This window comes from Pteropus alecto, unplaced genomic scaffold (genome assembly GCF_000325575.1).
Source record: "Pteropus alecto unplaced genomic scaffold, ASM32557v1 scaffold1027, whole genome shotgun sequence".
Lineage (NCBI taxonomy): Eukaryota > Metazoa > Chordata > Mammalia > Chiroptera > Pteropodidae > Pteropus > Pteropus alecto.
Window position 1 is genome coordinate 164,681 of NW_006440128.1, and position 26,769 is coordinate 191,449.

Genomic DNA, 26,769 nt, shown 5'->3' on the forward strand with positions numbered 1-26,769 from the left:
CATTAGTAATAAGGTCATTTTAAATATGTTGATTCTTCCAATCCAAGAACACGGAATATCATTCCATTTTTTGTATCTTCTTCGATTTCTTTTAATAGGGTCTTCTAGTTTCGTTATAAAAGGGCCTTCACACGTTTTGTTAAATTTATTCCTAGGTATTTTAGTCTTTTTGTTGCAATTGCAAAAGGAATTATTTTTTCTCCTTCTTTTTCTGACACTCATTATTAGAGGACAGGAACACTATGGTTTTTTGAACATTGATTTTGTATCCAGAGACTTTACTGTATTTGCATATTTCCACTAATGTTCTTGTGGAGTCTTTAGGGTTTTCTATATAGAGAATCATGCCATCTGAAAACAGTGACAGTTTGACTTCGTTTCCTATTTGGATGCCTTTTATATCTTTCTCTTGTCTGATTGCACTTGCTAGGACCTCCAATGTTATATTGAATAACAGTGGCAATAGTGGACAGCCTTGCCTTGTTCCTGATCTTAGAGGAAAGCTTTTTAGTTTTTTATCATTAAGTATAATGCTGGCTGAGGGTTTGTCATATATGGCCTTTATTATGTTAAGGTACTTTCCTTCTATACCGGTTTTGTTAAGTGTTTCGATTATAAATGGATGCTGTGTCATGTACGAGGCTTTTTCTGCATCTATTGATATAATCATATGATTCTTATTTTTTAATTTGTTTATGTGATATATCACATTAATCGATTTGTATATGTCGAACCATCCCTGTGCCTCTGGGATGAAGCCCACTTGATCGTGGTATATAATCTTTTTAATATGTTGCTGTATTCAGTTTGCTAGTATCTTATTTAGGATTTTTGCATCTATGTTCCTGAGAGATATCGGTCTGTAGTTTTCTTTTTTTGTGTGTGTTATCTTTACCAGGCTTTGGTATCAGGGTAATACTGGCCTCATAAAATGAGTTGGTAAGTATTGGCTCCTCTTTGATTCTTTGGAAGAATTTGAGGAGAATAGGTATTGGATCTTCTTTGAATATTTGGTAGAATTATCTTTGAATATTTGGTAGAATCACTGGTGTAGCCATCTGGTCCTGTACTTTTACTTTTTGGAAGGTTTTTGATGATTGCTTCATTTTCCATACTGCTTTTTAGATTTTTCAGTTCTTGATTCAGTCTAGGAAGGTTGTATTTTTCTGAGTACTGGTCCATTTCTTCTAGGTTGTTAAATTTGGTGTTAAATACTTTTTCATAGTATTCTTCTATGATCCTTTGTATTTCTGCGGTGTTGTCATTTTCTATCTTTCATCCCTGATTTTGTTTATTTGTGTTCTTTCTTTTTTTTCTTTAGTGAGTCTAGCCAGGGATTTGTCAATTTTATTCACCTTCTCAAAGAACCAGCTCTCTTGTTGCATTTATTTTTCTATTGTTTTTTTGTTTGTTTGTTTGTTTTTGGTTTCGTTTATTTCTGCTCTAACTTCAATCATTTATTTCCTTCTGCTGACTTTAGGCTTCCTTTGTTCTTTCTCTTCTAGTTTTTTAAGACAAAGTGTTAGGTTATTTATTTTGGCTCATTCTTGTTTTTGGATATAGGCCCGTAATAATATGAACTTACGTCTTATGACCACTTTTGTCATGTCTCAACAGTTCTGAAATGTTGTTCTATCGTTATCATTCGTTTCTATGTGTCTCTTGATCTCTCTCTTTATTTCTTCTCTGACCCAGCTATTCTTCAGTAGCATGTTGTTTAATCTCCATGTTCTTGTTCTTTCTGCTTTCTTTTTGCAGTTAATCACTAGTTTCAAAGCATTATGATCATAGACTATGGTTGGTATGATTTCATCCCTCGTATATTTGTTGAGGCTATTTCTGTGTCCCAGTATGTGGTCAATTCTTGAGAAATGTTCCACGTGCACTAGAGAAGAATGGGTAAGAGCAGCTCTTTTGGGATGAAAGGTTCTGGAAATGTCAGTTATGTCCAGTTGGTCTAATGTGTCATTTAACGATGTTATTTCCTTATTGATCTTCTGATTGGATGATCTGTCCATATCCGACAGTGGGGTATTTAGGTCCCCTACTACAATAGTGTTTTGGTCTGTTTCTTTCTTTAGTTCTGTTAGTAATTGCTTTACGTATTTCGGGGCTCCCTGATTGGGAGATTGGGATCACAGGTATTAATAAGTGTTATGTCTTCTTGGCGTATGATTCCCTTTATCATTTTGAAGTGTCCCTCGGCATCTTTCTTTACCTTTTTGATTTTGCATAGCACTACTCCGCTTCGCTTTTCTCGCCAATTGCTTGAAATATCGTTTTCCACCCTTTCACTTTGAGTTTACATTTGTATTTGGAACTGAGATGTGTCTCCTGGAGGCAGCATATCATATGGTTTTGTTTTTTAATGCATTCTGCAACTCTGTGCCTTTTTATTGGTAAGTTCAGTCCATTTACATTTAGGGTGATTATTGAAATATGAAGTCTTCTTATAGCCATTTTATCTTTTGCTTTCTGGTAGCTCAGTGTTTCCATTGCTTCCTTGTCCCTGTGGTTCTGTTTTCTTTATTTTGGTTGGTTGGCTTTTGTGGGTTTTCCCTTTGGTTCTTCTTGTTTTATGTTATGTATTTCAGGTCTGAATCTTCTGTATGGTTACCATTCGAATATGTAAAGATAGTTGTACACACACACACACACACACACACACACACACACACACACACACATACATACACATTCTGGCTTGTAAGGTTTGTGCTGAGAAGTCTGAGGATAATCTAAAGGATTTCCCTTTATTTTTATTCTTTTTTAATTATTTGGGATGGGGTGTTTTCTTTTATAAGTTACCTTTTTCTTCTCCCTGGCTGCCCTGAGAATTCTGATTTTGTCGTTGATTTTTGATAATTTTAATACAATGTGTCTTGGTGAAGGCCTTTTTGGGGTAAGATCATTGGATGTTCTGTTGACTTCTTTAATTCCAAGCTCCAGCTCATTCCTTAGATTTGGGCAATTCTCATCAACTCTTTGTCTGAAAATGCTTTCTAGTCCCTGCTCCTTTTCCTCACCTTCAATAATGCCCATTATTCTTATGTTTCCTCTCCCGATGGTATAAGCTAGTTCTTGCATTTCTCTTTCATTATTTTTCATTCTTCAATTTCTCTCTTCTTCCTTCTGGTTTATTTCTAGATTTCTGTCTTCGATATCACTGATCCTTTCCTCCATTTGGTCAACTCTATTTCCTAAGCTTGCTATTTCATTTTTCTACTCTTGCAGTGTGTTCTTCATCTCTAGAAGTTCTATTTGGTTCTTTTTGAGGGTTTCAATCTCCTTGTTCTGATCATAGTTGTTTTTTCAATTACTGAAATTGTTTTTTCAATTGCTGAAATAGTTGTTTTTTCAATTGCTGAAATTGTTGATTTGTGTTGTTTTGGATCTCACTGAGTTTTTTCAGAAGTACCATTCTTCCTGAATTAATTTAAGTCGCATATTTGTATGTCTGTAAGCTTATTTTCTGGAGATTTTTCTCCTTCTTTCTGAGATGCCTTGTCACCTTGGTTGTTCATGGTGTTTAATGGAATATTTCTCCACCTGGGTATTAATGCAAGTGTATTCAGCTTTTTTTTTTCCAGAAAGATTTATTTTATAAAGATCTTTCTTTAGCCTGCTGCAATGAAGGCACTTTTCTTTTTGTTTCCAGTAGGTGGCATCTAAGCCTCCTGGATCCCTGCTTTATGTAAAGCCTTAATAATGTCTTTTTATTTTCTCGTAGATATTTAATCATGCTTGCTATCCTCAGTTTCAATCCCTGTCAGTGTTAGCGACAGTTTCAGTAGTGTTTGCTCAGATTCCTTTGGGGCTTGTGGTGTTTGGTCTAAGAGGGTTGAGGGTAGGAGTCCTTTGGCTTAGGGTTTGGAAGCTTCGACTCAGCTTTGGTTTTGCAACCACGGTTGGTAGAAATCAAGTGTTGTTTCTCTGCCATCTTGCTTCTCTGGTTTCTGCCCTGATGACTGGGCCCTGCTGTCAGCCGGGTAAAGCTCACAGCACTCCCAAGCAGGGCTGTTCAGGGACCTCGCCGCACCTTCTTCCCTCCCCTTCCTCCTGGGGCTGCGAGAAGCAGCTTCTTTATTTCTCCTAGTCTCCCACCCCACACCCGGGGTTCTAACCTGTGGTAGCTCTTATGTGCAGATCCCACGCTCAGTCATGCTGGTGTGCAGTTTGGGTGTTTTTTGTTGAGTTTTAGAAGTTCAGCTTATTGTTGTTTGAAGAGGTGAGATCTGGAGACGTCTCTCACTCCACCATGTTTCTCCAAACTCTCTCTGACTATATTTTTAGGCTATACATTTCATATCTGTACCTTGTGTATTTAACTACCAATTTGTATTTCTTCTCCCTTCTCACCTACTTCCAAATCCTCTCCCATCTGGCAGCCCTCAAAATGTTCTCTGTATCTATAAGTTTGTTTCTGTTTTGTTTATTTTATTATTTAGATTCCACAAGTACGTGAAATCGTGGCATTTGTCTTTCTCTTTGTGACTTAAATCCATTCACGCAATGCCCTCCATGTCCATCCCTGTTGCAGATGGCAAGATTTCATTCTTTTATTTATGGCTTAGTAATATGTCATTGTATATATGTACACTTCTTTATTCATCCACTGATAGACACCCAGTTTGTCTTTATATATTGACTATTGTAAATAGTGCTGCAATGAACATATGGATTCACGTGTTCCTTTGAAGCGGGGTTTCAGGGTTCTTTGGATAAATACCCAGAAGTTGTTTCACTGGTTCCTTCTTTGTCTCTTGTTATAGCCTTTGTTTTAAAGTCTATTTTGTGTGGTATAAGTATTGCTACCCCAGCTCTTTTTTGTTTGTTTGTATTTTCATGAAATATCTTTTTCCATCTCTTTACTTTTAGTCTGTGTTTCGTTCAATCTGAATTTTAGAATTTAATCTATTTTCATTGAAAGTAATTGTTGATAGATACGTAGTCATTGCCATTTTATTATTAACATTTTTGTTATTTCTTTTTTCTTCATCTTAAAGTAGTCCCTCTAACATTTCCTGTAATACTGGCATGGTGATGATGAACTCCTTTAGCGTTTTCTTGTATGGAAAACTCTTTATCTGTTCTTCAATTCTAAATGATAGCTTTGCAAGATAGAGTAATCTTGGTGGTAGATCCTGGCTTTTCATTACTTAGAATATTTTGTGCCAAGCCCTCTGGCCTGCAAAGTTTCTGTTGAGAAATTGGCTGATAATCTTATGGGAGTTCCTTTGTATGTTTTTCTTGCTGCTTTTAAGATTCTCTCTTTGTCTTTAACCTTTGGCATTTTAATGATGATGTGTCTTGGTGTGGGCTTCTTTGAGTTCATCTTGTTTGGGACTCTCTGCGTTTCCTGGGATTGTATGTCTATTTCCTTCACTGGGTTAGGGAAGTTTTCAGTCTTTTTTTCTTAAAATGGATTTTCAATTCCTTGCTCTGTCTCTTCTTCTGGTATGCATATGTTGTGGATATTAGTACCCTTGATGTTGTCCCAGAGGCCCCTTAAACTATCCTAATTTTTTTGCATTATTTTTTATTGTGGTTGTTCTGATTGGGTGTTTGCTGGAACTGTCTCTTCTAAACCTCTGATTCAATCCTCTGCTTTAATCTACTGTTGATTCCTCCTAAAGTATTCTTCATTTCGGTTATTCTTCATTTCTGACCGGTTCTATTTGTTTTCTATCTCTACTTTTATGTTTTCTTTCTCTTTCCTAAAGTTCTCACTGAGTTCATCTACTCTTCTCCTAAGTTCATTGAGCACCTGTATAACCAGTGTTTTGAACTCTGCATCCATTAGATTGCTTGTCTCCATTTTGTTTAGTTTTTTTTTTTTTCTGTAGCTTTGTACTGTTCTTTCATTTGGGACATGTGTCTTTGTCTCCCAATTTTGTCTGCCTCCCTGAGTTTGTTTCTGTGTATTAAGTAGGGCTGCTATGTCTCTTGGTGTTAGTAGAGTGGTCTTATGTAGTACGTGTCCTGTGGAGCTGGGTGCTCCAGATATATTCCTTGTGTGGGTTGTGTGTGCCCTCCTGATGTAGCTGATCCTTGGTTGCTGTTTGCACATCAATGAGAGGGACTGACTCTTGGGCCGATTGGTTGTGATGACTGGGAGGTGATTACACTGGAAGGTCAGTTGTGCAGAGGCTGTCTCCCTGTGGAACAGGATTTTCTTTAACAGGGCTCTGGTGCCTTCACAGTCTGCCCTATGGGTTTGTCGTACTCGGATGTGGTCCTGGATAGTACTCCAACTCAGGCTGAAGCCAGTCACAGGGCACGCAAAGGGGGTGCCCCGCTATAGGCTAAGTTCATATGCAGGCTGAGCCTTGCCTGCGGCACCTGGCATGAGCCACCAAGCAATCACAGATGGCTGCCACCCACACTGGGCTTGGATATACCTCAAGAGGCCAAGCTGTATACTGAGGCCAGTTGAGGCTTGTTTAGGTTTTGCGAATCTTTGAGAGATTTTAGGAAAGTCCACAGCATGAGCTAAGATAAATTGTTTATATGGAAAATCCATTGGAAGCAGCTTAGGTAGACCCCGAAGGTGAGTGGGGCAGGGTCTTAGGGAATCACCAGGGTGGGGTGAATGGTATTAGCTAGGTTGATGGAGACTCAAATATGGTGGCCCCCTATGTCTGTAAGCTGTAGACATAGCGGGGAGGGCTCAACAAGGGAACAATGTCCTCTGCCTTCACTTCTGTCTGGTAGAAAACTGCCCCTCTAGGTCTCACCCTGAAGCCAGACAACTCAGTTCCTCTCTGTATGTCCCTGGCACCTTTGAAGTCAGTGCCCCAGCACTGGAGCTCATAGCAAGTGGTCAGCAAATAAGTCCACTTGCGGGCCTATTGAGAGGATTAATTGTGATTTCAGCCATCCTCTCTCTTAGCCACATCTCCACTGGTTTTCACAGCCAGAAGTTTTGGGGGCTACTCTTCCTGGCACTGGAGCACTGCACTGGGGAGCCAGATATGGGATCATGACCCCTCCCTCTTTTGAGGGGACCTCCTCAGCCGAGATATCCTTCCCGATTCTCAGTCGCCACATGCGGGTGTTGGACCAGCTCTTTGCCCCTCCTACCAGTCTCGAGATGGCCTCTTCTTTGTGTCCCAAGTTCTAGAACTTCTGTTCAGCTAGACTTCAGGAAACTCCCAATGATGGCTGCCCTGTAGTTGTAATTTTGATGTGGTTGTGAGAGGAGGCAAGTGCAGCGTTTACCTACTCCACCATCTTGACTGGAAGCCTCCCTGCTAACTACTCTTAATGCCTTTTATTTTCTTAAAATAGTAATGGTTTTTAAATTTTAACATCAATATAAAGTTAATTATGTTATAATATAATTCCTGTAAAGTTTAATTTCATTAACCAAATGCAGCTGTTTTTTTTTTTTTTTTTTAACATCGTGTTTGAGCTTTCTCCTGTATGTGTTAAAATCATTTGGAATTTTTTAATAATGTGTGAAAGAAAATGTGTTTTTAAAAAAGCATTCTTCCCCTTTACAAAGTCTTGTGGTGCAACATCTATGTAGAAATAGCTTTTAAAGTGTAAGTATAATCATTTGTTTAATCTCTTGAAACTTTTATAATTATTTTTGATTTAATATTTAGTAGACACAGCTAATCCTTTTCACAAGGCAAATTGTTTCTATTTGATATTTAAATTACATTTATATGTGACTTGAAAATGTGATTTCTTAAAGCACTTATATAGCTAATCATTGATTTTCAAATTGATATTTTTTACCTTTTTATAAGGTCTTATAGCAAGTGCAGATGAATTTAATATGGTTTTACTGCGTGTTTCAATTTGGCAGATACATGGGTCTTTGCTTGGTTGAGTCCATTTTCTAAAACTTCAAAGAAAATTGTCCTGGCCTTATATGCCTTCAGTTTATTCGTTTTTCTCTTTTATTCTTAAATTGATGTTGTGTCATTTGGTTCTGGGGGCGATGCTTTCTTCTTTTAAATTCAGACTTTAATCAATATGTAGTATTTGTTTGCTTTTTATACTAGAGCTTAATGTATCACTAATGCTTTTTGTGTTTAACCTAACTATCTCAGAGTGTTTGAAGTAACTGGAATGAAAGTTATCATTAAACTTGACCTCAAAACAAAAAATAAAATAAAATTGCATCCGATTTTTCACTGAAACTTCTAGGACTTACTAGACAGCTAAAGGACTTCTTTTTTCCCCTATAAAAATGTTTTAGGATGTAGGACAGATCAGTGCTCAAAATTGTTGCCAGGATTTCTTTATACCCAAAGTTTGTCCATTTCACTTATTTAAGTTATACTAGTAATACCAGGGTCACAGACAATATAGGCGAACGCATGGACTTTAAAATCAGATATACCTGGTTCAGAAATCCCTACTTAGCTATGTTATGTTGGTCATATTATTTAATCTGTCTGAGACTGTTACACCATCAATAAAATGAGGGTAATAACTTACAGGGGTTTTCTGAAGGATTAAATAAAATAATGTATTTAAAGAACTGAACACAATGCCCAGCCCATAGAAAATGCTAAATAAGTGGTTATTAATATGTTTTCCATATACAATGGTCAACATCAACAGGAATGATTAATTATCTCATTATTGAAGATGATGCCCTGCCCTTTTCCAGCTGATATAGAAATAAATGCATTACTTCATTTCAAGGAAGCACAACTCAGAATCGAGGTCCTACTAATGATGGAACAGCAGTGTCTCTCTTCATACATGGAAGGATAGCAAATCCTTTGTGAAAGGTACCCATAAAAAAGCACATAGTACAAATTTCATAACCATCATCTTTTATAACATCAGGCTTTTCCCCTCTATGCAACAGGTAGTTTTTCCAGTTTTACATTTTTTTTTAAGCAAATGAAAACATGTTCAAATTTATTTTAAGTACCAGGGATTTGAAGAGTGTAAGATTTCCTAGAATGTTGGCAGGAACAAGTGATTTTTTTGAAAGACGACGGACGTTGGTTGCCTTCAGCCTATTGTATTTGCATACATTTTTACTTTACAGTTTCAGAGCAGTTTTATGTACATTCTTATTTCAGTCAACTTTATTGAACGCTAACACATTAGAGGTACTGTTGTAGTCACTGAGGATTCAGCAACAACCAATAAAGTCTGCCTTAAGGAGCTTATTTTCTAATGGGGATACTGATAATAAACATGAAAATTAAAGCATATGATGTATTAGTGATGAGTGCTAAGGAGAAAAGTAAAGTGCGAAAGGGATTGGAATACTTGGCCTCATTGAGGTGAGGTGATATTTGAGTAAAGTCAAAAAGGAGATGAAAGAATAAGCTATGCAGGTATCTCGGAAGTACATTACAGGCAGAGAGAAGAGCATGGACAGAGGCCCTGAGGCAGGATTATATTTGGTGTGTTCCAGAAGCAGCTAAGAACAAGGGGGACTATAGCAGAATGAGCCAGGGGAAAGTATTTACTAGGAGTTGAAGTCAGACACTTAAGGGCTAAGGGAAAGATCTATAGGCTCCTAGTTCATAGTAAGGACTAGTTTTCTTCTTGAGTGAGTCATTTGAGGATTCTTTGAATGGTTTTGAGTAGAGGAATGACTTGATCTAACATTTTAACTGGAACACTCTGGCTGCTGAGTTTAGAACTAATTATAAAGGTGGATGCAGGGAGATCAGATTGGCTATTGCATTTATCCAGGTAAGAGATGATAGTGGCTTGAACCAGGATGGTAGCAGCGGAGGCGGTGAGACGTATTCAGATTTGGTATCTGTTTTGTAAGTAGAGCCAGTAGGATTTACTGATGAATTGGGTGTGGAATTTGTGTGAGAGAGAAGTGAAAGAGAATCTAAGGTTTTTGGTTAAAGCAACTGTAATTTACAGAGATGGGCAAGACTGAGTGGAAAAGGTTTGGGAAGGATGATTAGCGGCTCAGTTTTGAACATATTAAGTTTGAAGTAACTTAACTGGTATCTCAGTGGATCTGTTGAGGAAACAGTTGCATATACAAATCTGGCATTTAAGGGAGACCTCTAGGCTAGGGAGAGGAATGTAGAAGTCATCACTCTGTGTGTGTGTGTACTATTTAAAGCTGTGAGACTAAATGAGATCACCATGAGAGTGAGTGTAGATAAAGAAAAGAGGCTCAAGGACTGAGCACTATAGCCTCTAGAAGTCATGGAGATGAAGAAGAAACAGCAAGGAAGACTGAGAAGGAATAGCCAGAGAAGTAGGAAGAAAATCTGAAGAATGTGTTCTCTTGGAAGCCAAGTGAAGAAATTTCAAGCAGGAAAAGTGGAGTGAACTGTGTTCAAGGATGCCGATTGACCTTGGGATCTGACAGCATGGAAGTCATTGGTGATCTTGATCCCAGCAATTCTGTGGAGTGGTGGGGGCAAAAGCATGAGTAGTGGGTTTGAGAGAAAATAGGAGGAGAGAACTGAGAGAATCTTTTAAGGAGTTCTGAAGAGGAGAAGAAATGGGGGCATAGCTGGAGAAGAAGGTATAAGAGAGAATGGTGGTGGTTTTCGTTTTCATTTTTTTTTATTATTTATTATTATTTATGCCTACAGCACCTCGTATTCGTACTTGGGTGGTCTTCCATCCAAGTACTAACCAGGCCCGACCCTGCTTAGCTTCTGAGATCAGACATTGGGCTTGTTTAGGGTGGCATGGCCATAGACCATGGACCGTGGCCCCACTGGGGAGTGAACCCAGGACCTTCTGCATAATAAGCAGACATGCTAACCGCTACACTATGGAACCACGTCCTCATTTTCATTTTTGTGGGTTTTTGTTTGTTTGTTTTTGGTGGGGGGGCGGGGAAGATCTTAAAATTCTCTTCATAAAACAAATCTGATAATGTTACTCCTTTGATTACAAAATCCAGTGGTTCACCACCAACTCCTTTCCTTAGCAGGGCATATTGGCTTGCTTCTTTCCAGTTTTGCCACCATCTGCTCTCGGGGACTGGTTTTTAAGATGAAAGAAATAATAACCCATTATGATACTGATGGGAACGATTCAGTAGAGCAGGAAAAATTAATGAGGCAGGAGATAGAGGGAAAAACTGGTAGAGCAGCACTGACAAGGTGTCATGCATTAGTGAAGGGGTTGAACTTAGCTGAGCTGGGAGCATCACTAGTTCATCCACTGTCACAGGAGTGAAAAGAGCATATGACTACAGATGTGAGTAGGTGGGTAGACAGCAGTGGGAGTCTATGGAAATTCTCTTCAGACTTCTTTAGTTTTCTCAGCAAAATAGTAAGCCAAGTAAACAACCGAGAATGAGGATGGATGAGGAATGTTGGTGTTCTAGAGAGAGAGAAGAAAATATGAAACCCAAGAAAGTGGGCCATTGCATGGACTAGTACAGGGCAGTAGGGCCCACTTCAGGAGCAATCATGGATTTAAAGGGGAACATTCAACACAGGTTTTTCTCTAGTGAAATTTAGCTGTGTGGGTATAGGTGCAGATTGGGTGGAGAATTGGATTTAACCAGGTTGTGGTTTAGCTGAGTACAACAGAGAGAGGCGAGAAAGTTGTACTCCAGGGACTGATTATTATTGCCCATGTAATTGAAGCTGGATGAGAGGAAAGATTCTCCCAACATTATCATGTAGTAGCAACCACAAGCAATAGTCCTGTTTTACACATGATGCCCCTGATAACAGAGCTTTTCAGTAAGAGGTTATATAACTTGTTCAAAGTCACACTTCATAGCAGACACTGAGGTTGAATACAGGTCTCCTAACTCAGTTTAATCCATTTACCACTCAGGATATCAGACATTCTCTCTTTAGAGAACAATTCATTTTCCCTTAATATGATAGCAGATGTTTAATCTTCAGTCACCAAATCATCATATGCATGTGTCCCTTAGAGTATAGCTACAATCTATTAAAGTTGGCTCCGAAATAATTCAATTTTCCCCTTGACTTGGATCATAAAATTAGAACAGCATTTTACAGAGAGCATTAAAGCATCTTCTACACTACTTGCTCTTTTTAAGATACATCCTATACTGTTCTTCCTGCATCCATTTGCTCGTTCATTTGTTCTCTCTGATAGGACTGTCATTTACCAATCTTCGCCCTTTCCTTTTGAAAACATAGGCATCCCTGACACCCACCTCAAATACTATGTTTTTTGTGAAATCTTTCTGGAAGTTTCTACTTCCTCGTCTCTTTCCTCACCTACACCCCCAAACTGGATGCAGTTTCCCTCCTCTTTTGAATACCTTTTAGCATTTTGTTCTTGCTTCTCTTATGGGATTCATCATATTCTACCTTATATATTTGTGAACTGATGTCCCTGCCCTTCCCATATATATAACCAAATATGTACATGCTTATAAAGAATTCAAAGCATGTTTTACTCATCTTTGTATTAAGTGCTCAAAACTCACAAATAGTAGGTGTTCAAATAATTTTTTAATGAATTTATCAATAGATGTGAGTGTAACCCTGGAAAACCTTTGACAAGAAAGGAATTTTAGGCAAAAATGGGCAGTCTGGCTGGTAGGCTTGAAACAGCAGCGGACTTGGATGGGCCTCAGTTGCAATTTGCACTGTCCTTCATTTCTTCTCTGTGAGATAAGGGATAAGACAATATCAGTGGTTAAAATATTCAGCCGAACTGGAGGTTCCAAGGAGTCCCTTCAGGGGCTGTCACAGCTTCTCTATCCTATGAGGATCAAGTAGAAGATATGTCCCTACATCCAAAACTTAAGGCAAACATGTATAAAAGATTGTGTCTATAACAATGTGAATGACTAAAAATCATACAAAACAACTGAAATCCAACTAGATTATAAAGCACTTCAAAAGCTGGTTTCTGCTTCTTTACATATCTTCAGCCCCAAGTCTGACAATTTCTCAAGTGAGGGTGAGGTGCTACTTGCCCCTTAGGGGCATTTTATCAATTTTGAAGACTTTCGTTTGTCTTCTGGTATTGTCCCTGAGAATTTATATGTTGAAATAAGTATTATTTTAAATTAATTTTTTTCGATACTCCTTCATATTATCAGTAAGGATTATTTTTTTTTTTTAAATTATGTGTGTAGGTAGGTGACTATACCTTAAGGTTTATAAAGGAATATTATACAATTTTTGGTATAAGAAAGATGTTGGGTTTGAGTTTGATAGTAGTTGAGAACTATTGGTCCATGCTCTATGCTTAGGTGCTTAGATGTTTGGAAACGATGATGTAATCAAGGACCAGAATGAGTGGTAGACATTTCAAGTGGTGGAGAAAATTAGAGAAAGAAAGATTTGTGGATTCAGGTAGTAATGAAATGTCTGTTGGAGGAGAGGATTGTTAGAGGGAATCTTGCATATTGAGGACCAAGCACTGTGATAGACACTTGACATACCTTATCTTGAAGAAATGAATGACTGGACTTATCAGAGAGACCGAGCAATTTCTAGGTAGGGTAAATTATAAAATTGGAAGTGGAAGGGCCCCAAGAAATCATCTAGGCCAGAAATTCTTAGTTCATGGTTGATGTCACCCTTTGGGGTACATGTATACGTTTCATGAAATTTTGTGTAATGTTTTGCATATCTTTCTGAGGGGAATTGGGTCCATTAGATTCTCAAATGGGCCTATCACCTCTTGAGAAGTTAAGGGCTACTGATCTAGTCTGATCTTAAGCTTAAACAGATAGTTTTGTTCAAGGTCACACAGCCAGTTAGTGACAGAGATGGGGACTGACCCCCCAGGTCCTTTTCACTTGTAGTTTCTTCCTCGTTTCACTACACTCAGTTGAAGGATGTGAACAAAAGCAGAGGCAGGATTAAGCTACCATGTAATTGGTGTAAAAGCAACTACCCAGGGGTCAATAGTCTGCTTATCTATTTGCACAAGAGTTATGGAAGAATGGGCTTCAGTTTGTCTTCCCAAAGTGAACTAATAATTTAATTTTTATGGTTGAAATTCACTGCCACTCACCAAAATAGCTGAAGGCAAACTCCCTGAGTGTCCCTGAGGCTGTTTCTGCAGTTCCTTTCCAATTGATACAGTTCTGACCTGCAATGGCCTCCACTTTCTGCTTAATCAAATCAAAACTGTTTTGCCTTATTTGTTAGTTCCTTAACTACTGTAGCCTATTTAGCCAATGAGTACTCTATGCCCCAGTCAGGCTAATGTCCTTATTGTTGGCACTCCCTACTCTCCCAAAGTCCTTTCATTCTTACCTTTGTTATTTTTCTTAATGTGGTTCTCCTGCTGAGAATGCCCTTCTTTCTCCTTCATTTCCAGGTCCTTAATTTAAGGTCCAACTTAAGTCTAATCTCCACGGAGCCTCCCCTAGTTATTACTCTTGGCCATTTTACACTTCCTCTGAACTCCTGTTGCATTTATTGCTTACACTGCATACCGTGGCACTTAGTTATTGGAAATGCTTCAGTGGTCACTTTGGGAGAGGGGTTCTAGGAAGTCCTGGATGTAACTCTGGACATCCCTAATCCTTGTTTCAGCCAGACTGATTTCACTTTCGTTTTATGTATGGGCAGTCTGCATGGGTTTTTATTTGATGAAATGGTTTATCTGCCCCCCTCCCCTCAAAAGAGTTTGAAAACACTGGATCTGTTGTGTGCTGATTGCCTCATAAGTGCAAGGTCCAGGACTTACATTGCTTTGAACTTAACACTCTCAGGCAACTGGTACAATTTTGAGCACAAAGTGGACACTTAGGAAATGGTTTTATGATTGTATTCTCAAATTTGGGGATAGGAGATAGTGAATAGCATTACCTAAGAATTTTACCTTAATGAGGAACTCAATACTTCTGGGTTGATCTTTGAGAAGTAAACCTAAATTGGTAGATAGGTTTTCCCTTTTGCATACAAAACCAAATCCAATTTAAACCTGTCTAGTTTACCATACACATATTAAGAGAAACCTCATTATTGACTGACATTCCCTACTTTCCCAAAGTTTAGCCCAACTTAAAGTTCATATTCATGAATTCGTGTAAATATTAAACTGGTGTTACTCAACTGTCTTACAAATGATGTGCAGAGTAGCAGTACACCTAAAAACCTAGAAAAGATTAAATTCAGAAGTTTATGGCAATGATTAAAGATAGTAAATGCCAGTCTTTCAGACCAGTTATTTCAGCTTTCTGTATCAAATCAATTATTATAAACTAATAAAGTCTTGAGTATTTAAATCAGTGGTGCTGCCAACTTTTTAATACTCTTTTTTTTTTCCCCCTGCTCTCTGCCTGGTTCATTGTCTTCACCTACAGGTGTACTTTATTGTCGGCTTCCAAAGATTACTAACTTTTATCTGTATCAGTAAAATCGAATTGTCTTGGCTATACTGCTATTCTTACTGCTGCTTCCATTATTGCCTTCTTCAGCAAAATAAGGCTTTCCGAGCCAAAGAATAACAAGAAATAAACACCGTTTTAGAAGCCTTGCCACTATGAAACTTAAGCTAAATGTGCCCACAATTATTTTGCTGCCTGTCCACTTGTTAATAACAATATACAGTGCCCTTATATTTATTCCATGGTATTTTCTTACCAATGCCAAGAAGAAAAACGCTATGGCAAAGAGAATAAAAGCTAAGCCCACTTCAGACAACCCTGGAAGTCCATATCGCTCTGTCACGCATTTTGACTCGCTAGCTGTCATAGACATCCCTGGAGCAGACACTCTGGATAAATTATTTGATCATGCCGTATCCACATTTGGGAAGAAGGACAGCCTTGGGACCAGGGAGATCCTAAGTGAAGAAAATGAAATGCAGCCGAATGGAAAGGTTTTTAAGAAGGTAAAGCATTTTTGTGCTTTTTATTTTCTTAAGAGGAGGGTACATTTTACTTTATCATAAATCAAATGCATTTTAAATACTCTTACATTGCATTATATTGTTGTGTAAATAATTCTTAGAAGGTACCAATAGCTTTTGTATATTCCCTTAAGGGAAATTTTAGAGTTTGTATTTCGAATGGTATTTTAATTGCTTGTTTGAGTAAATATACTAATCTTAGGGAATGTCTCACTTTAACAGTTAATTCTTGGGAACTATAAATGGATGAGCTATCTTGAAGTGAACCTCAGAGTGAATAACTTTGGTAGTGGACTTACTGCATTGGGATTAAAACCAAAGAACACTATTGCTATTTTCTGTGAGACCAGGGCCGAATGGTTGATTGCGGCACAGACCTGCTTTAAGTACAACTTTCCTCGTAAGTGCCTTGTGTTTTTGGAGGGGAAGAGAGAGGGCTTTGCCTTACATGTGAAATTGTCCTGAGATCCTCTAGTTTTCGAAGTAGGTGTTCTTTAATCATTTGCATAAATTATTTCTGTAAAACACTATGTAATGTAGTTAAAAGATATCTCATAACTTCTGTTAAAGATAGCTTTGGTCTACAGCCATGCTACTCCGAACAAGCCCAATCCTGTCTGATTTCGGAAGCTAAGCAGGGTTGGGCCTGGTTAGTACTTGGATGGGAGACCACCTAGGAAGACCAGGTGCTGTAGGCATAAAAAATAATAATAAATAAGTAAGTAAATAACTTTGAAGAGCTAGTATGAGATTTGACAGATTAATGGATAGAATTTAGAATTTTACTTCTTAAATTGGAAGTGAAATTGTACCTGAAAGATTTAAGGTTTGGGGGCATTTTTAGGAAGTTACCCACAAAATAATGACAACAAAAAAAATCATTGCTTAGGATAATTCTAGTTAATTTCTTTACTTCAAGGCCTCTTATTTGACTTTTTCCATTTTACATGTAAAAGAAACACATGGCAGCTTGAACTGGCATTAGGTATGTTGGCCAGAAAGTAAAATTGGGTGTGTTTCTGATTCTTATAGCCATTGTGAAAAAAAAAAAAGATTTAAAAAAATTACCAGTCCAGTACCTGTCACATGCTAAGTACTCAGTTATTTGTTGAATGAAATAGAACACTACAGGAATGGTGTAGGAATAGAGTTTGCATTTCATGACTAGTTAGTCATTTCAATTCCCACACAGATTAGTGACCTTCAAGCCTAAATTGAGGGGGCAAGATCTATTCCTTAGGAGCTATCAGAGTTAGTTAAATTACAAATATTTATTGTAAATATTGTAAATTAAACCCACTAAAATAGAGTTAGTCATTTCATGACTAACATGAAAATGATCCCCTGTGTACCCATCACCCAGCTTTAACAATCAACAGCTTGTGAAAAGCGGCTGTTCTTAACCATGTTGTTGTTTGAGTTACCAGCCTAGAGCTGAATTTCCAAGTCTGACCTAAGTTTAGCAGATATCCTCTCATTCTAACTGATCTCGGTTTCAGTTTGTTTTCTTTTTCTGATAGCTCCTAAGGAGTAGATCTCCTTGCCCCCTCAATTTAGGCTTGAAGGTCACTAATCAGTGTGGGAATTGAACCCACCAAAATAGTTTCTTAGGAGGAATGAAAACATGATTCATGGCCTATCTTCTGACTTGAAATCCTCAAAATCTGAGGAATCTCGATTACTTATCTGTTCTTTGGTGCTATGACCAGTGAAAGCGTGTGTCAGAAGAGAGCCCTAGCTGGGATAGCTCTGACCTGCATTAAGAGTTCGGCCAGAACCTTTTCTCCTTGAGAATTGTAATTGACTGATTTTCGACCAGTTGTGGCACTTCCTGTATTTCTAGGTTTCATCAGGTTTAGAAAGTTAGAATCCTGAGAATTCGTGAGGAAAATTTGGGGGTACCAGGAAGTTTGAGGCAAGGTTGAAGGGTAATAGCAGAGATTATCAAATTAAATTATAAAATGTCTTTTTTGTCTGTGAGTGTACCAATCATTAAAGGCTGACTTAAATACTGTCATACCAAATAAATATTTGTAATTTAACTATTGTGTTTATTTTTATTATGTAGTTGTGACTTTATATGCCACACTTGGCAAAGAAGGTGTAGTTCATGGGTTAAATGAATCTGAGGCTGCCTATCTGATTACTAGTGTTGAACTTCTGGAAAATAAACTTAAGGTAAATATGAAATTTTCTTTTAATTCATGGTAGTGTTATCTGACAGGTCAGGAAAGTATTCAGTAATTGAGTTTATTACAGGCCACATTTAATAGCTGGATTTTCTTTCTGCTCAACAGACTGCACTGTTAGACATCAGTTGTGTTAAACATATCATTTATGTGGACAATAAGACTATCAATAAAACAGAATACCCTGAAGGATTTGAGATTCACAGCATGCAATCAGTAGAAGAGCTGGGATCCAAGCCAGAAAACTGTAAGTAAAACAGTTAAATTTATTCATCTATTCGAGATTTGTTATTTCCGTAGATTAGGAAAAGAAGTGATGTGAGTGAAAATTGTAAAGTTCTTTGATTAAAAAAAGTTTAAAAATGAAAAAAAAAAAACCCATCAAGACCATATATGATTGAGATTTTCCTTCCTTTCTCCTCAAAAAAGTAACCACTGTTTTAAAATTTACTAAATAGTGGAGATACACTCAATGCATCAGACTTTATGGTGGTTGCTGCCAAACTTTTTTCAAATAACCTACTGTAACTGTCCAATTTGGACCTCGCCTGAGGAAAAGGTCTCAGGCCTTCCATTTACTAAACTGTTTTTAATTCATAATTCTAGTGATGTTAATGATGTCACAGAGGATGCAAAACTGTTTGCCAGGATTCATGCTTGGATTTATTCTACCACTGAAGTGGTAGTTGGTATGTCATTTGAAACAAGTAAATCTGCCTTGTAGCAAAATATCAGCTGGTCATCAGGACGGAGGGTTGAGGAAATTAAATACTTAATTTAAATAGTTTTTCTTTCATGTTTAATGTGAAGGTCACGATACTCCACTAGATGAAGAAAGGAGAAAAAATGTTGGTTGAAGCTTTGTTTAACTTTTGAATATTTATGACCATTAGAGACTGAACACATGTTTGAAATAACAGGTGTCAAGTATAGCACTCTACCCCTTGTGGAGCATAGCAGAGAGGCTGAGATTTTACCTACCTTGCAAACAAACAAATGAGCTTGCCACAGTTCCTTGGAGATACAAGATTCCTGGGTCAGAGATGAAGTGTTTTACTCACAGAAATAGCAGTACCCAGGGTATCAGCCTTTGTATTGCTTTCCTGCACTCCAGTCTCCACAGGGCAATGCAAAGAGGGTTAAATGACATCTACACATGCAGTGGGTTCTGTTATAGGAGAGGAACTCTGAGCTAAGGGAATCTGAATCTTTTATAATGGGCAATAAGCATGCCTATCCTATGCCCTGGAGAGAGAGAGATTATATCGTATTAGACAGTAAGCATGCCTACTCTTTGCTCTGGAGGGAGACACTATTCTCGATTTTCCAAGGCTGTTCACTGTGGAAACATCCTTGAAAAGATTGTCTGGAATAAAGTCAGTACCTCTACTCACAAAATGTGCGGAAACTCAAGAGACCCACGGAGAATTGTCTCTCAACACGAGGTTGACCCTGCAAGATTGGGGTAAACTTGACTGGGAAGTCCTTATTGGTAGGGATCTGTTGCCAGTTCTGATTCACCAAAGGATGTCAGCACAAAACTATGGGGGTATTGGGTTCTCATAATTTTGTGGGAGCAATGACATGATAGAACACATATTCACCTAGTTCCACTCATCTGTACATTAAATAAGATACACATATTCTTTGTGGTACTTTATCTGAGTAGATACTTGTTACGATGATAAGAAGTAAAGTGTCACATTGTGTACTTAGACTGAGAGAATCTTAACCTATCTACTGCTTCTACATCCATTAGTCTCCGGAGGAAGGATCTAGTTCCTACATGCTTGGTTTATAAACTCTGCAGTAGAGATCTTTAAAGAGCATTTACATTAGCCAATTTAAGTATAACTTATCTTTGGTTATTTCAGTTGGTAAATCAAAATCACACTGTTTAAAATTTTCATTTTAGCTGGTACATAAAATTATAATTCATTTTCATAAACTGATTTAAAAAATAGTTTATTTTATAGAGCAGTTATAGAGTCACAGCAAAATGAAGGGGAAGGTACAGAGAGTTTCCATATACCCCCGGCCCCTCCTCCAATACATAATCTCCCCCATTATCAACATCCTTCACCAGAGTGATACATTTGTTAGAATTGATGAACCAGCGCTGATACTTCATAATCACTCAAGGTCCATAGTTTACATTGGGGATCACTCTTTGTGTTGTACATTCCATGGGTTTAGACATATATAATGACATGTATCCACTATTATAGTATCATACAGAGTATAAACTAATTTTTAAAAATCTAACAATCTTGTTAAGCTTTTATTTAATTCTGATAATATACCCAGGTATTCTGGACATTTGGTCTATTCTGGAAAGGAAAGGAAGTTACTAGGTTAGCATGATACACTATCTTGAAGTGCGTTTAAAACTTAGCATGTTGGAATTTGAGAGTCGAAGTTACCTTAATGATCAAGTTAATAATAACAGGATGCAAGGAAACTCAGGGAGGTGATGGATATGTCTCCTACCCTGATTGTGGTGATAGTATTATGGGTGTTTGCATAAGTTCAAATAATTAAATTGTATATTCAAATGTGTACGAGTCTTTGTATATCAGTTATACCTCAATAGAGCTATTATAAAAATAGGAACAGTTTAGATATATATTATTTCTTGTAAATAGCACTGTCGTCAATTCAACCTAAATTAAATTAATAGTAAGAAGCAAACTTATGTCACATGAAAACTTTTAAATATGATATGTACAGTGTTTAGACTTTTAGATTATGTGTATTAGCACTTAATATCGGAAGTTGTAGTTTTGCTCAACTTTTTGTTTAGTTAGTATTGTGGGATGACAAAAAAGTATGTCTGTAATAGCAATTCCCTTTATTAATAGGCTAGAAGATACTTTTAAGTAACAATATTTATAGCTTTTTAAATTATTTTCTTTTTCTCTACGTATGACTGTCCTAATTATATTTATTGAAACCTAATTTGTTGTCTGTTTAACCTAAAAATGTTGAACTCATATCTTTTTTATTTTGTTTTTCTAGTAATTCATTTTTATTTTATTTTTCAAAAGCATCCATTCATAAACTGTAAGGGAAATAAATAGATCCTTACAATAGATAGTTCGATGAGCATGACTCTAGTGCACAGGCTGGCAAATTACAGCCTGCCATCTGTTTCTCTATGTAAAGTTGGATTGGAACACAGTCACATCCATTTGTTTCACAGTTGTCTATGGTTCGTTTCACTGTACAACAGTAAAGTTGGGTAGTTGTGATAGAGACCATATGGCCCTCAAAGCCTAAAATATTTATTGTGTGGCCCTTTGAAAAAAAAAAATCTGCTGACTCTACTCAAGACGGCTGAACATAATCTGTTGGGAAGACCTCTCTATTTTCCTCCCCTAATCATTCAATAAACAGAGATCTGGGGCCCAGAACCTTTAAGATGATTAAACATTCTTATCTTCAGACAGAATGCTGAAAGAAGTGAAGTTTAGATACTATTTAGATATTACCTTTGATAGGGAATGGAGTATAAACCCCTCAACATGGTCTCTGGCTTTTGATACCCTAAAAGTCCTCTTCAGTTTTTATTAAAACTGAATCTATGTATTGTCTGATTTACATAGGGGAAGAAGTACTAAATCTGGAAGACCCAAAAGAATGTGTTACATGTATAATGATATTCTAATTCAATGTCTCTGGTTTAATTGTTTTAAAATAAAATTATTTTTGTAAAAATTTAAAAAATTAATCAAGTCTAGTGGTTTCAATCAGGGGTATGTGGAGCTTTTGATCTATCCCGGACATACAGAATCAGAATTTTAAGAACTAGGATCCACAGATGGTATTTTATTTAAGCTCCACAGGAGATTCCCAGGCATACCAATGGTTAAGAACTATTAATCTAGTCCCAACTGACTCATTTTAGAGATGAGAAAACCCAGGCCTGAAATGCTAATCCACAATGTCCTTACCTTCCTGATTCTCCAATGTCCTAGAAATTTTTCAAACCACTACTTTGTATACAACACTGTGGAAAGGCATGAACAGGCAGGGATTAGGGTACATATCCAGAAAATGGGCCAAGTTGAGTTTGAAGTTCTCATTGCAGTTAATCAGAATTTAATAACTTTTTTTCTTTTGATTTTCAGTGGGGAGACTTTGTTTTAAATAATTTATCATTACGTCAAAATCTAAAAATTGTATCCTTGTGTAGCAATTTCACTTTTAAACTGAAGAAAAATGTGGTGCCTTTTTATTCATTTAGCAAGCATTGCTCCAAATAGACCAGCACCTTCGGACATGGCTATCGTCATGTATACCAGCGGTTCTACTGGCCGACCTAAGGGAGTGATGATGCATCATTGCAATTTGATAGCTGGAATGACAGGCCAATGTGAGAGAATTCCTGGCCTGGGGTAAGAACCATTTGACTTTCTTCTCAGAAATCAGAGCTCATGTTCACATTTTCTAAACTCGATCTATATTAAAACAATAAGGTTATTTATGTTTCTAATTTACAATAACTTTTTAAGATTGGCTAAAATATTTCTCTTGTTTTAGACCTAAGGACACATATATTGGCTACTTGCCTTTGGCTCATGTCCTAGAACTGACAGCAGAGATATCTTGCTTTACCTATGGCTGTAGGATTGGATATTCTTCTCCACTTACCCTCTCTGACCAGGTGACAAACTTTTCATTATATTAGCATGATCATATTAAATGCCATTGTTTGACTGAGAACATACTACTAAAACATGAGATATTTTAAGTCAGCTAAAACTTTTTCCATGATTTCAAAAAGAGTTCCCATGAGCAATATGTAGCACTAGTAAATAACCTTGTGTATTTGTTAGCATTGCTTTATTTACATATTTTATTATTATTTTGAAACCAGTGATTACTTTCATCTTGTCTTTCTGTATTAGATTTTTATTTTGGAAAGCTAGGAGAGAAAATATAAATATACTGAGCTTCTTGGGGTTTTAGGGGAGATGTGGTAGGATTTAGGCCCAATTTTTCTCTGAGTTTTCTCTAGAGTTGTGCTGTCCAACACAATAGCCACTAGCCACATGTTGAAATACAGCTTAATTTTAATCAAATCAGAAAAATTTAGTTTCCCAGTTGTTCTACCATATTTCAGGTTCTCAGTAGCTACATGTGACTAGTGATTATCATATTGGATAACACAGATAGTGAACATTTCCATCATCGTGGAAAGTTCTGTTGGATAGCACTCACTGCAACATGTCCAAAGACAGCACTCAACTTTCTACCCTGAGTCAGGCTTCTCCCTTCACCTTCTTGTTCATAGCTGGAAGCCCAACAGCAGGTACAGCTAACTCATGTTTTTAAGCTCATTTGAAATCACACGTGAAACCTAATACCTACTGTCCACAGTCCTGTATAATTTCTCCTTTGGAATAGTGGCTATAGAAAAGCTTCAACCAGACACTGTGGCGGGGGGGTGGGGGAGGCGAACTTCTCAGGGAGCTGTGGAGTTTAAAATGCTGAAAGATAAACTGAGTATAGATAGGAATGACTTGATTCCCTGTGCAGCTTCTTCTACTCCCATCACTGGAGGCCCAACTGTTATTTTTCAGAACCCCAGGTAATGCTGCCTTTTATTTGGGAGTTTTGGTTGCACATTCATTTGGTAAGAAGACGTGCCCTTGGCATTCACAGTTAGAAATTGTAATACTTTTTTTGTAGAAATACCATTTTAGGGAGAGATTAGGTAGGTTGCGTAATATTAAGATAAAATAACTAAGTAGATTTTTTGAGATTTAATTGGGATCGCAACCATCTATTTTTTTTTGGTTTGTTTTTGGATGTAAACTTAAGGTGCACAAATCTTAAATGTACGGCTTGATTAAATTTAACATACATATATAAACTTCTGTGATGACACCATCTAGGTCAAGAAAGAAGGAACAGTTCCAGATCCCAGAATCTCCCTTGTGTCTCTTCCTAGTCATTACCACTATCCTCCACCCCCAAGGATAATACAACCGACTTTTAAAGTGGCTTTTCCATGAGAAAATGTTTTTCGTTCTAAACAACTACTACCTACTTTGTACTTTAAGGAGTATAACCTCTTTGTAAGATGGAAAGCTGCTGTGTTTCACCAAACCACTCAGCTAAAAGTTCACATTTAAAATCCACTAGAATAGTAGAGAGAATAAGTAAACTAACTATGAAGTAAACTAATAACAGGACTTGATCTAGTAAAGTCAAAAGAGACCTATGAATAAGACTGGGGCTTAAATTGTAAAAAAAAAAAATGTTGAAAAATCTGTGATGATTGCATTTGATGCATTGGTAGTCAGTTGTTCTTATGTTCAGATGTTTCCAGAATGTGAAATATATTTCAGTAAGTTTTGAGTATGATTTTTTTCCTACAATGGGGAGGTTCAGAAGCTAGAGACTAGCAACCTTTGTTTTCACTGCCTTTCTGATAACAGTAGCCTCAGCGTGAGGAAAGTGGGGCAATTGGAGTCTGTTGCTGGTCTGACTTCATTCTTGCTCTCTTAGGCAAAGTAGTACATTAGAAGCCTGTTACAAAAGTGTTGGGGGCATTCACACCTACCTTTTTAATAAACTTTATTATAAAGAGTCTCAATCAGACTAGGAATCTAAAACCCAAGAGTCTCCCTCACATAGGAAGTCAGAAAAAGGTAGGAGACCAGGGTACCACATTGGAAGCCAGCAGATGATAGTGATATTGTTGTAACTAGGGTCACTGTGATCATAATAAAGACAAGAACTGGAATATTACTAAGAATTATAAAGAAAGCCAGGAAGGGCTCCTTGGGGCTACTGCTATTTAACTGCTCTCTATAGCAAAAACCGGTCAGCAATATGTGGAAGGCAGCTCTGACTTGAAGGATGTTAAGAGCCCATCTTTTCCTCTATGGGCCATAGAGGTGTGCATGTGCAGTGTAGGTTTCCATTCACAAATGTGAACACCCTTGCACATACATAAAACACAAGGGGTTATTTTATTTTCTCTGTGTCTTAAAGAAAAGTAGGATAAAAACTATTGAGTTCTACTAGCAGAACCTTCTATATGGCAGAGCTGGTGGTACTAGTGGATCACATTGCTTCTTAAGAGCTGGGTTTTTTTTTTTTTAATTTTGGGTTTTGTTTTTATTTTTGCCTGTCTTGGCCATGGCCAACACATGATACAGCTAAACTTATAGCCTAATGAACCACATTATAGCAGATTATTATTTTTATCTAGCTATTTCAGTGGGCAGTTATCAATTTTTCTACCTACAGATCTGACATTTGAAATCCCAAAAAGTATTTATGTGCAAAAGAAGAATCGAAAAGAAAAAATATATACACATTTACACATGTATGTGCATATCCCCCCATGGTCACTGGCAGTGTCTTCAGTATTTTGTCAACCAAAATGCTATCCAGTTAGTATTTCTGTATGTTAATTGATATTCATAGTGGTGACTTTGAGATGTGGCTTTGCCTTTTGGCTAATCAAATTAACTTATAATTATCTTCAGTTTTGTTTTAGTGTCTGATCCACCTTAGTTGAGGTGTTTTGTTAAAAACAGATAGTCTAGCCTATGTTTGATGATAATATTATTAATAAGAATGCTTCATTTACCAAAATATCCCTTTCTCCTTTATTCTGGATTTGAGTTTCCCCTCTATGGAAGGCTGAAATGTGCTGGAAGAAAGAATACAGGATAAATCACTAAAGCACTTACACTTCAGACTTAAGATTATGATAGTTCTAACAGATAACTCGCAGAGCAGTAGAAGATCAAATTCTATGTGTAAATTCCTGCCTTTGTTATTGTTAATACTTGAATTATAACATTTTTTGCTAAGATTAGTTGTCCTGATCCTATTTAATTTTTCTTTAATGTAGTCCAGCAAAATTAAAAAAGGAAGTAAAGGAGACTGTACTGTACTGAAGCCTACACTCATGGCAGCTGTTCCTGTGAGTAGAGTATAAATGTCATTTATTGCTTGCATTTGGATTTTTAAAAAGTAATATTAGGTATTGTATATATTTTTAAAATAATTTTACTTTGTTGAAATTATGGCATATGTGTTGCTTAAAATAAATCTTAGTATAGAAAAGATGAAATGGCAGACTTCTGAAATGTATGTCTGGTAGTGTTTGCTGATACTTGAACATTAGGTGATAAAAATGTCTGAGTTCAAATTACCTACTGTGAGGATTGGTCATAATATTTTAAAGGTAGACTATACTCTAAAGATCATTTTGTTTAATCGCTTAATTAAAAAAATGGGGAGATGCCAGCCATCCTGGAGAACTGAGGCAGCATATCCAAGGTTAAGGAGCTGCTTAGTTATAGCTGAGTCTAGAATCCAAGCCTCCTGACCCTGGTGGTGCTTTGATTAAGAAAACTGTCATTTGAGAGAGCTCCCAAAGAAAAAATATATTAATTTTAGATATTCAAAATCCTTATGTGAAGTACTGCCTTTTACAAAGATAAGATGTTACATTTTATAGCCTTGTAATGACAGATTCTAAAATATTTAATGCAATGTTTCACACTTGTATAATCAAATATATTTTACCACTTTAAGATTCAGAAACTTCAGCGGGGCTACATATCTCTACTGCTTGTATTACGATCAAATTTTAAACCTTATCCCAATATCTTTCACAGAATTGTCTTTGCACATGGAAAATATGAGATTAGATAATGAAGTGTTCAGTCCAAGTATTTCTAAGAATTATAGATGGTGTACTTTGTATTTTTTTTTTATTATGGTGACATTGATTAACGAAACCCAGTAACTTTCAAGTGTATAATTCAACTGC

General features: G+C 37.0%; 1 protein-coding gene, 1 non-coding gene and 1 pseudogene across 4 annotated transcripts in view; 2 read left to right on the plus strand and 1 right to left on the minus strand.

The window, feature by feature from the left end:
* LOC102887938 (long-chain-fatty-acid--CoA ligase 4) overlaps positions 1–25,944 on the plus strand; it is a 72,976-nt gene extending 47,032 nt beyond the window's left edge. The window contains exons 3-9 of one of the 3 annotated variants that reach the window (XM_025050426.1): positions 15,523–15,759; positions 16,000–16,177; positions 17,846–17,955; positions 18,075–18,213; positions 22,213–22,363; positions 22,509–22,632; positions 25,843–25,944. In XM_025050426.1, the coding sequence (XP_024906194.1) occupies positions 15,532–15,759; positions 16,000–16,177; positions 17,846–17,955; positions 18,075–18,213; positions 22,213–22,363; positions 22,509–22,632; positions 25,843–25,929 (1,017 nt within the window). In that variant the 5' untranslated portion in view covers positions 15,523–15,531 and the 3' untranslated portion in view covers positions 25,930–25,944. Of the gene's footprint in view, positions 1–15,375; positions 15,760–15,999; positions 16,178–17,845; positions 17,956–18,074; positions 18,214–22,212; positions 22,364–22,508; positions 22,633–25,842 lie in introns of those variants that run through there. The other 2 variants (XM_025050425.1, XM_025050424.1) reach the window with 2 other exon arrangements.
* Positions 10,671–10,743, minus strand: TRNAN-AUU. Its single transcript has one exon. It is a non-coding gene; the product is annotated as a tRNA-Asn (tRNA).
* Positions 16,357–16,475, plus strand: LOC112484018 (annotated as a pseudogene).
* Positions 25,945–26,769: the final 825 nt, after the last annotated feature.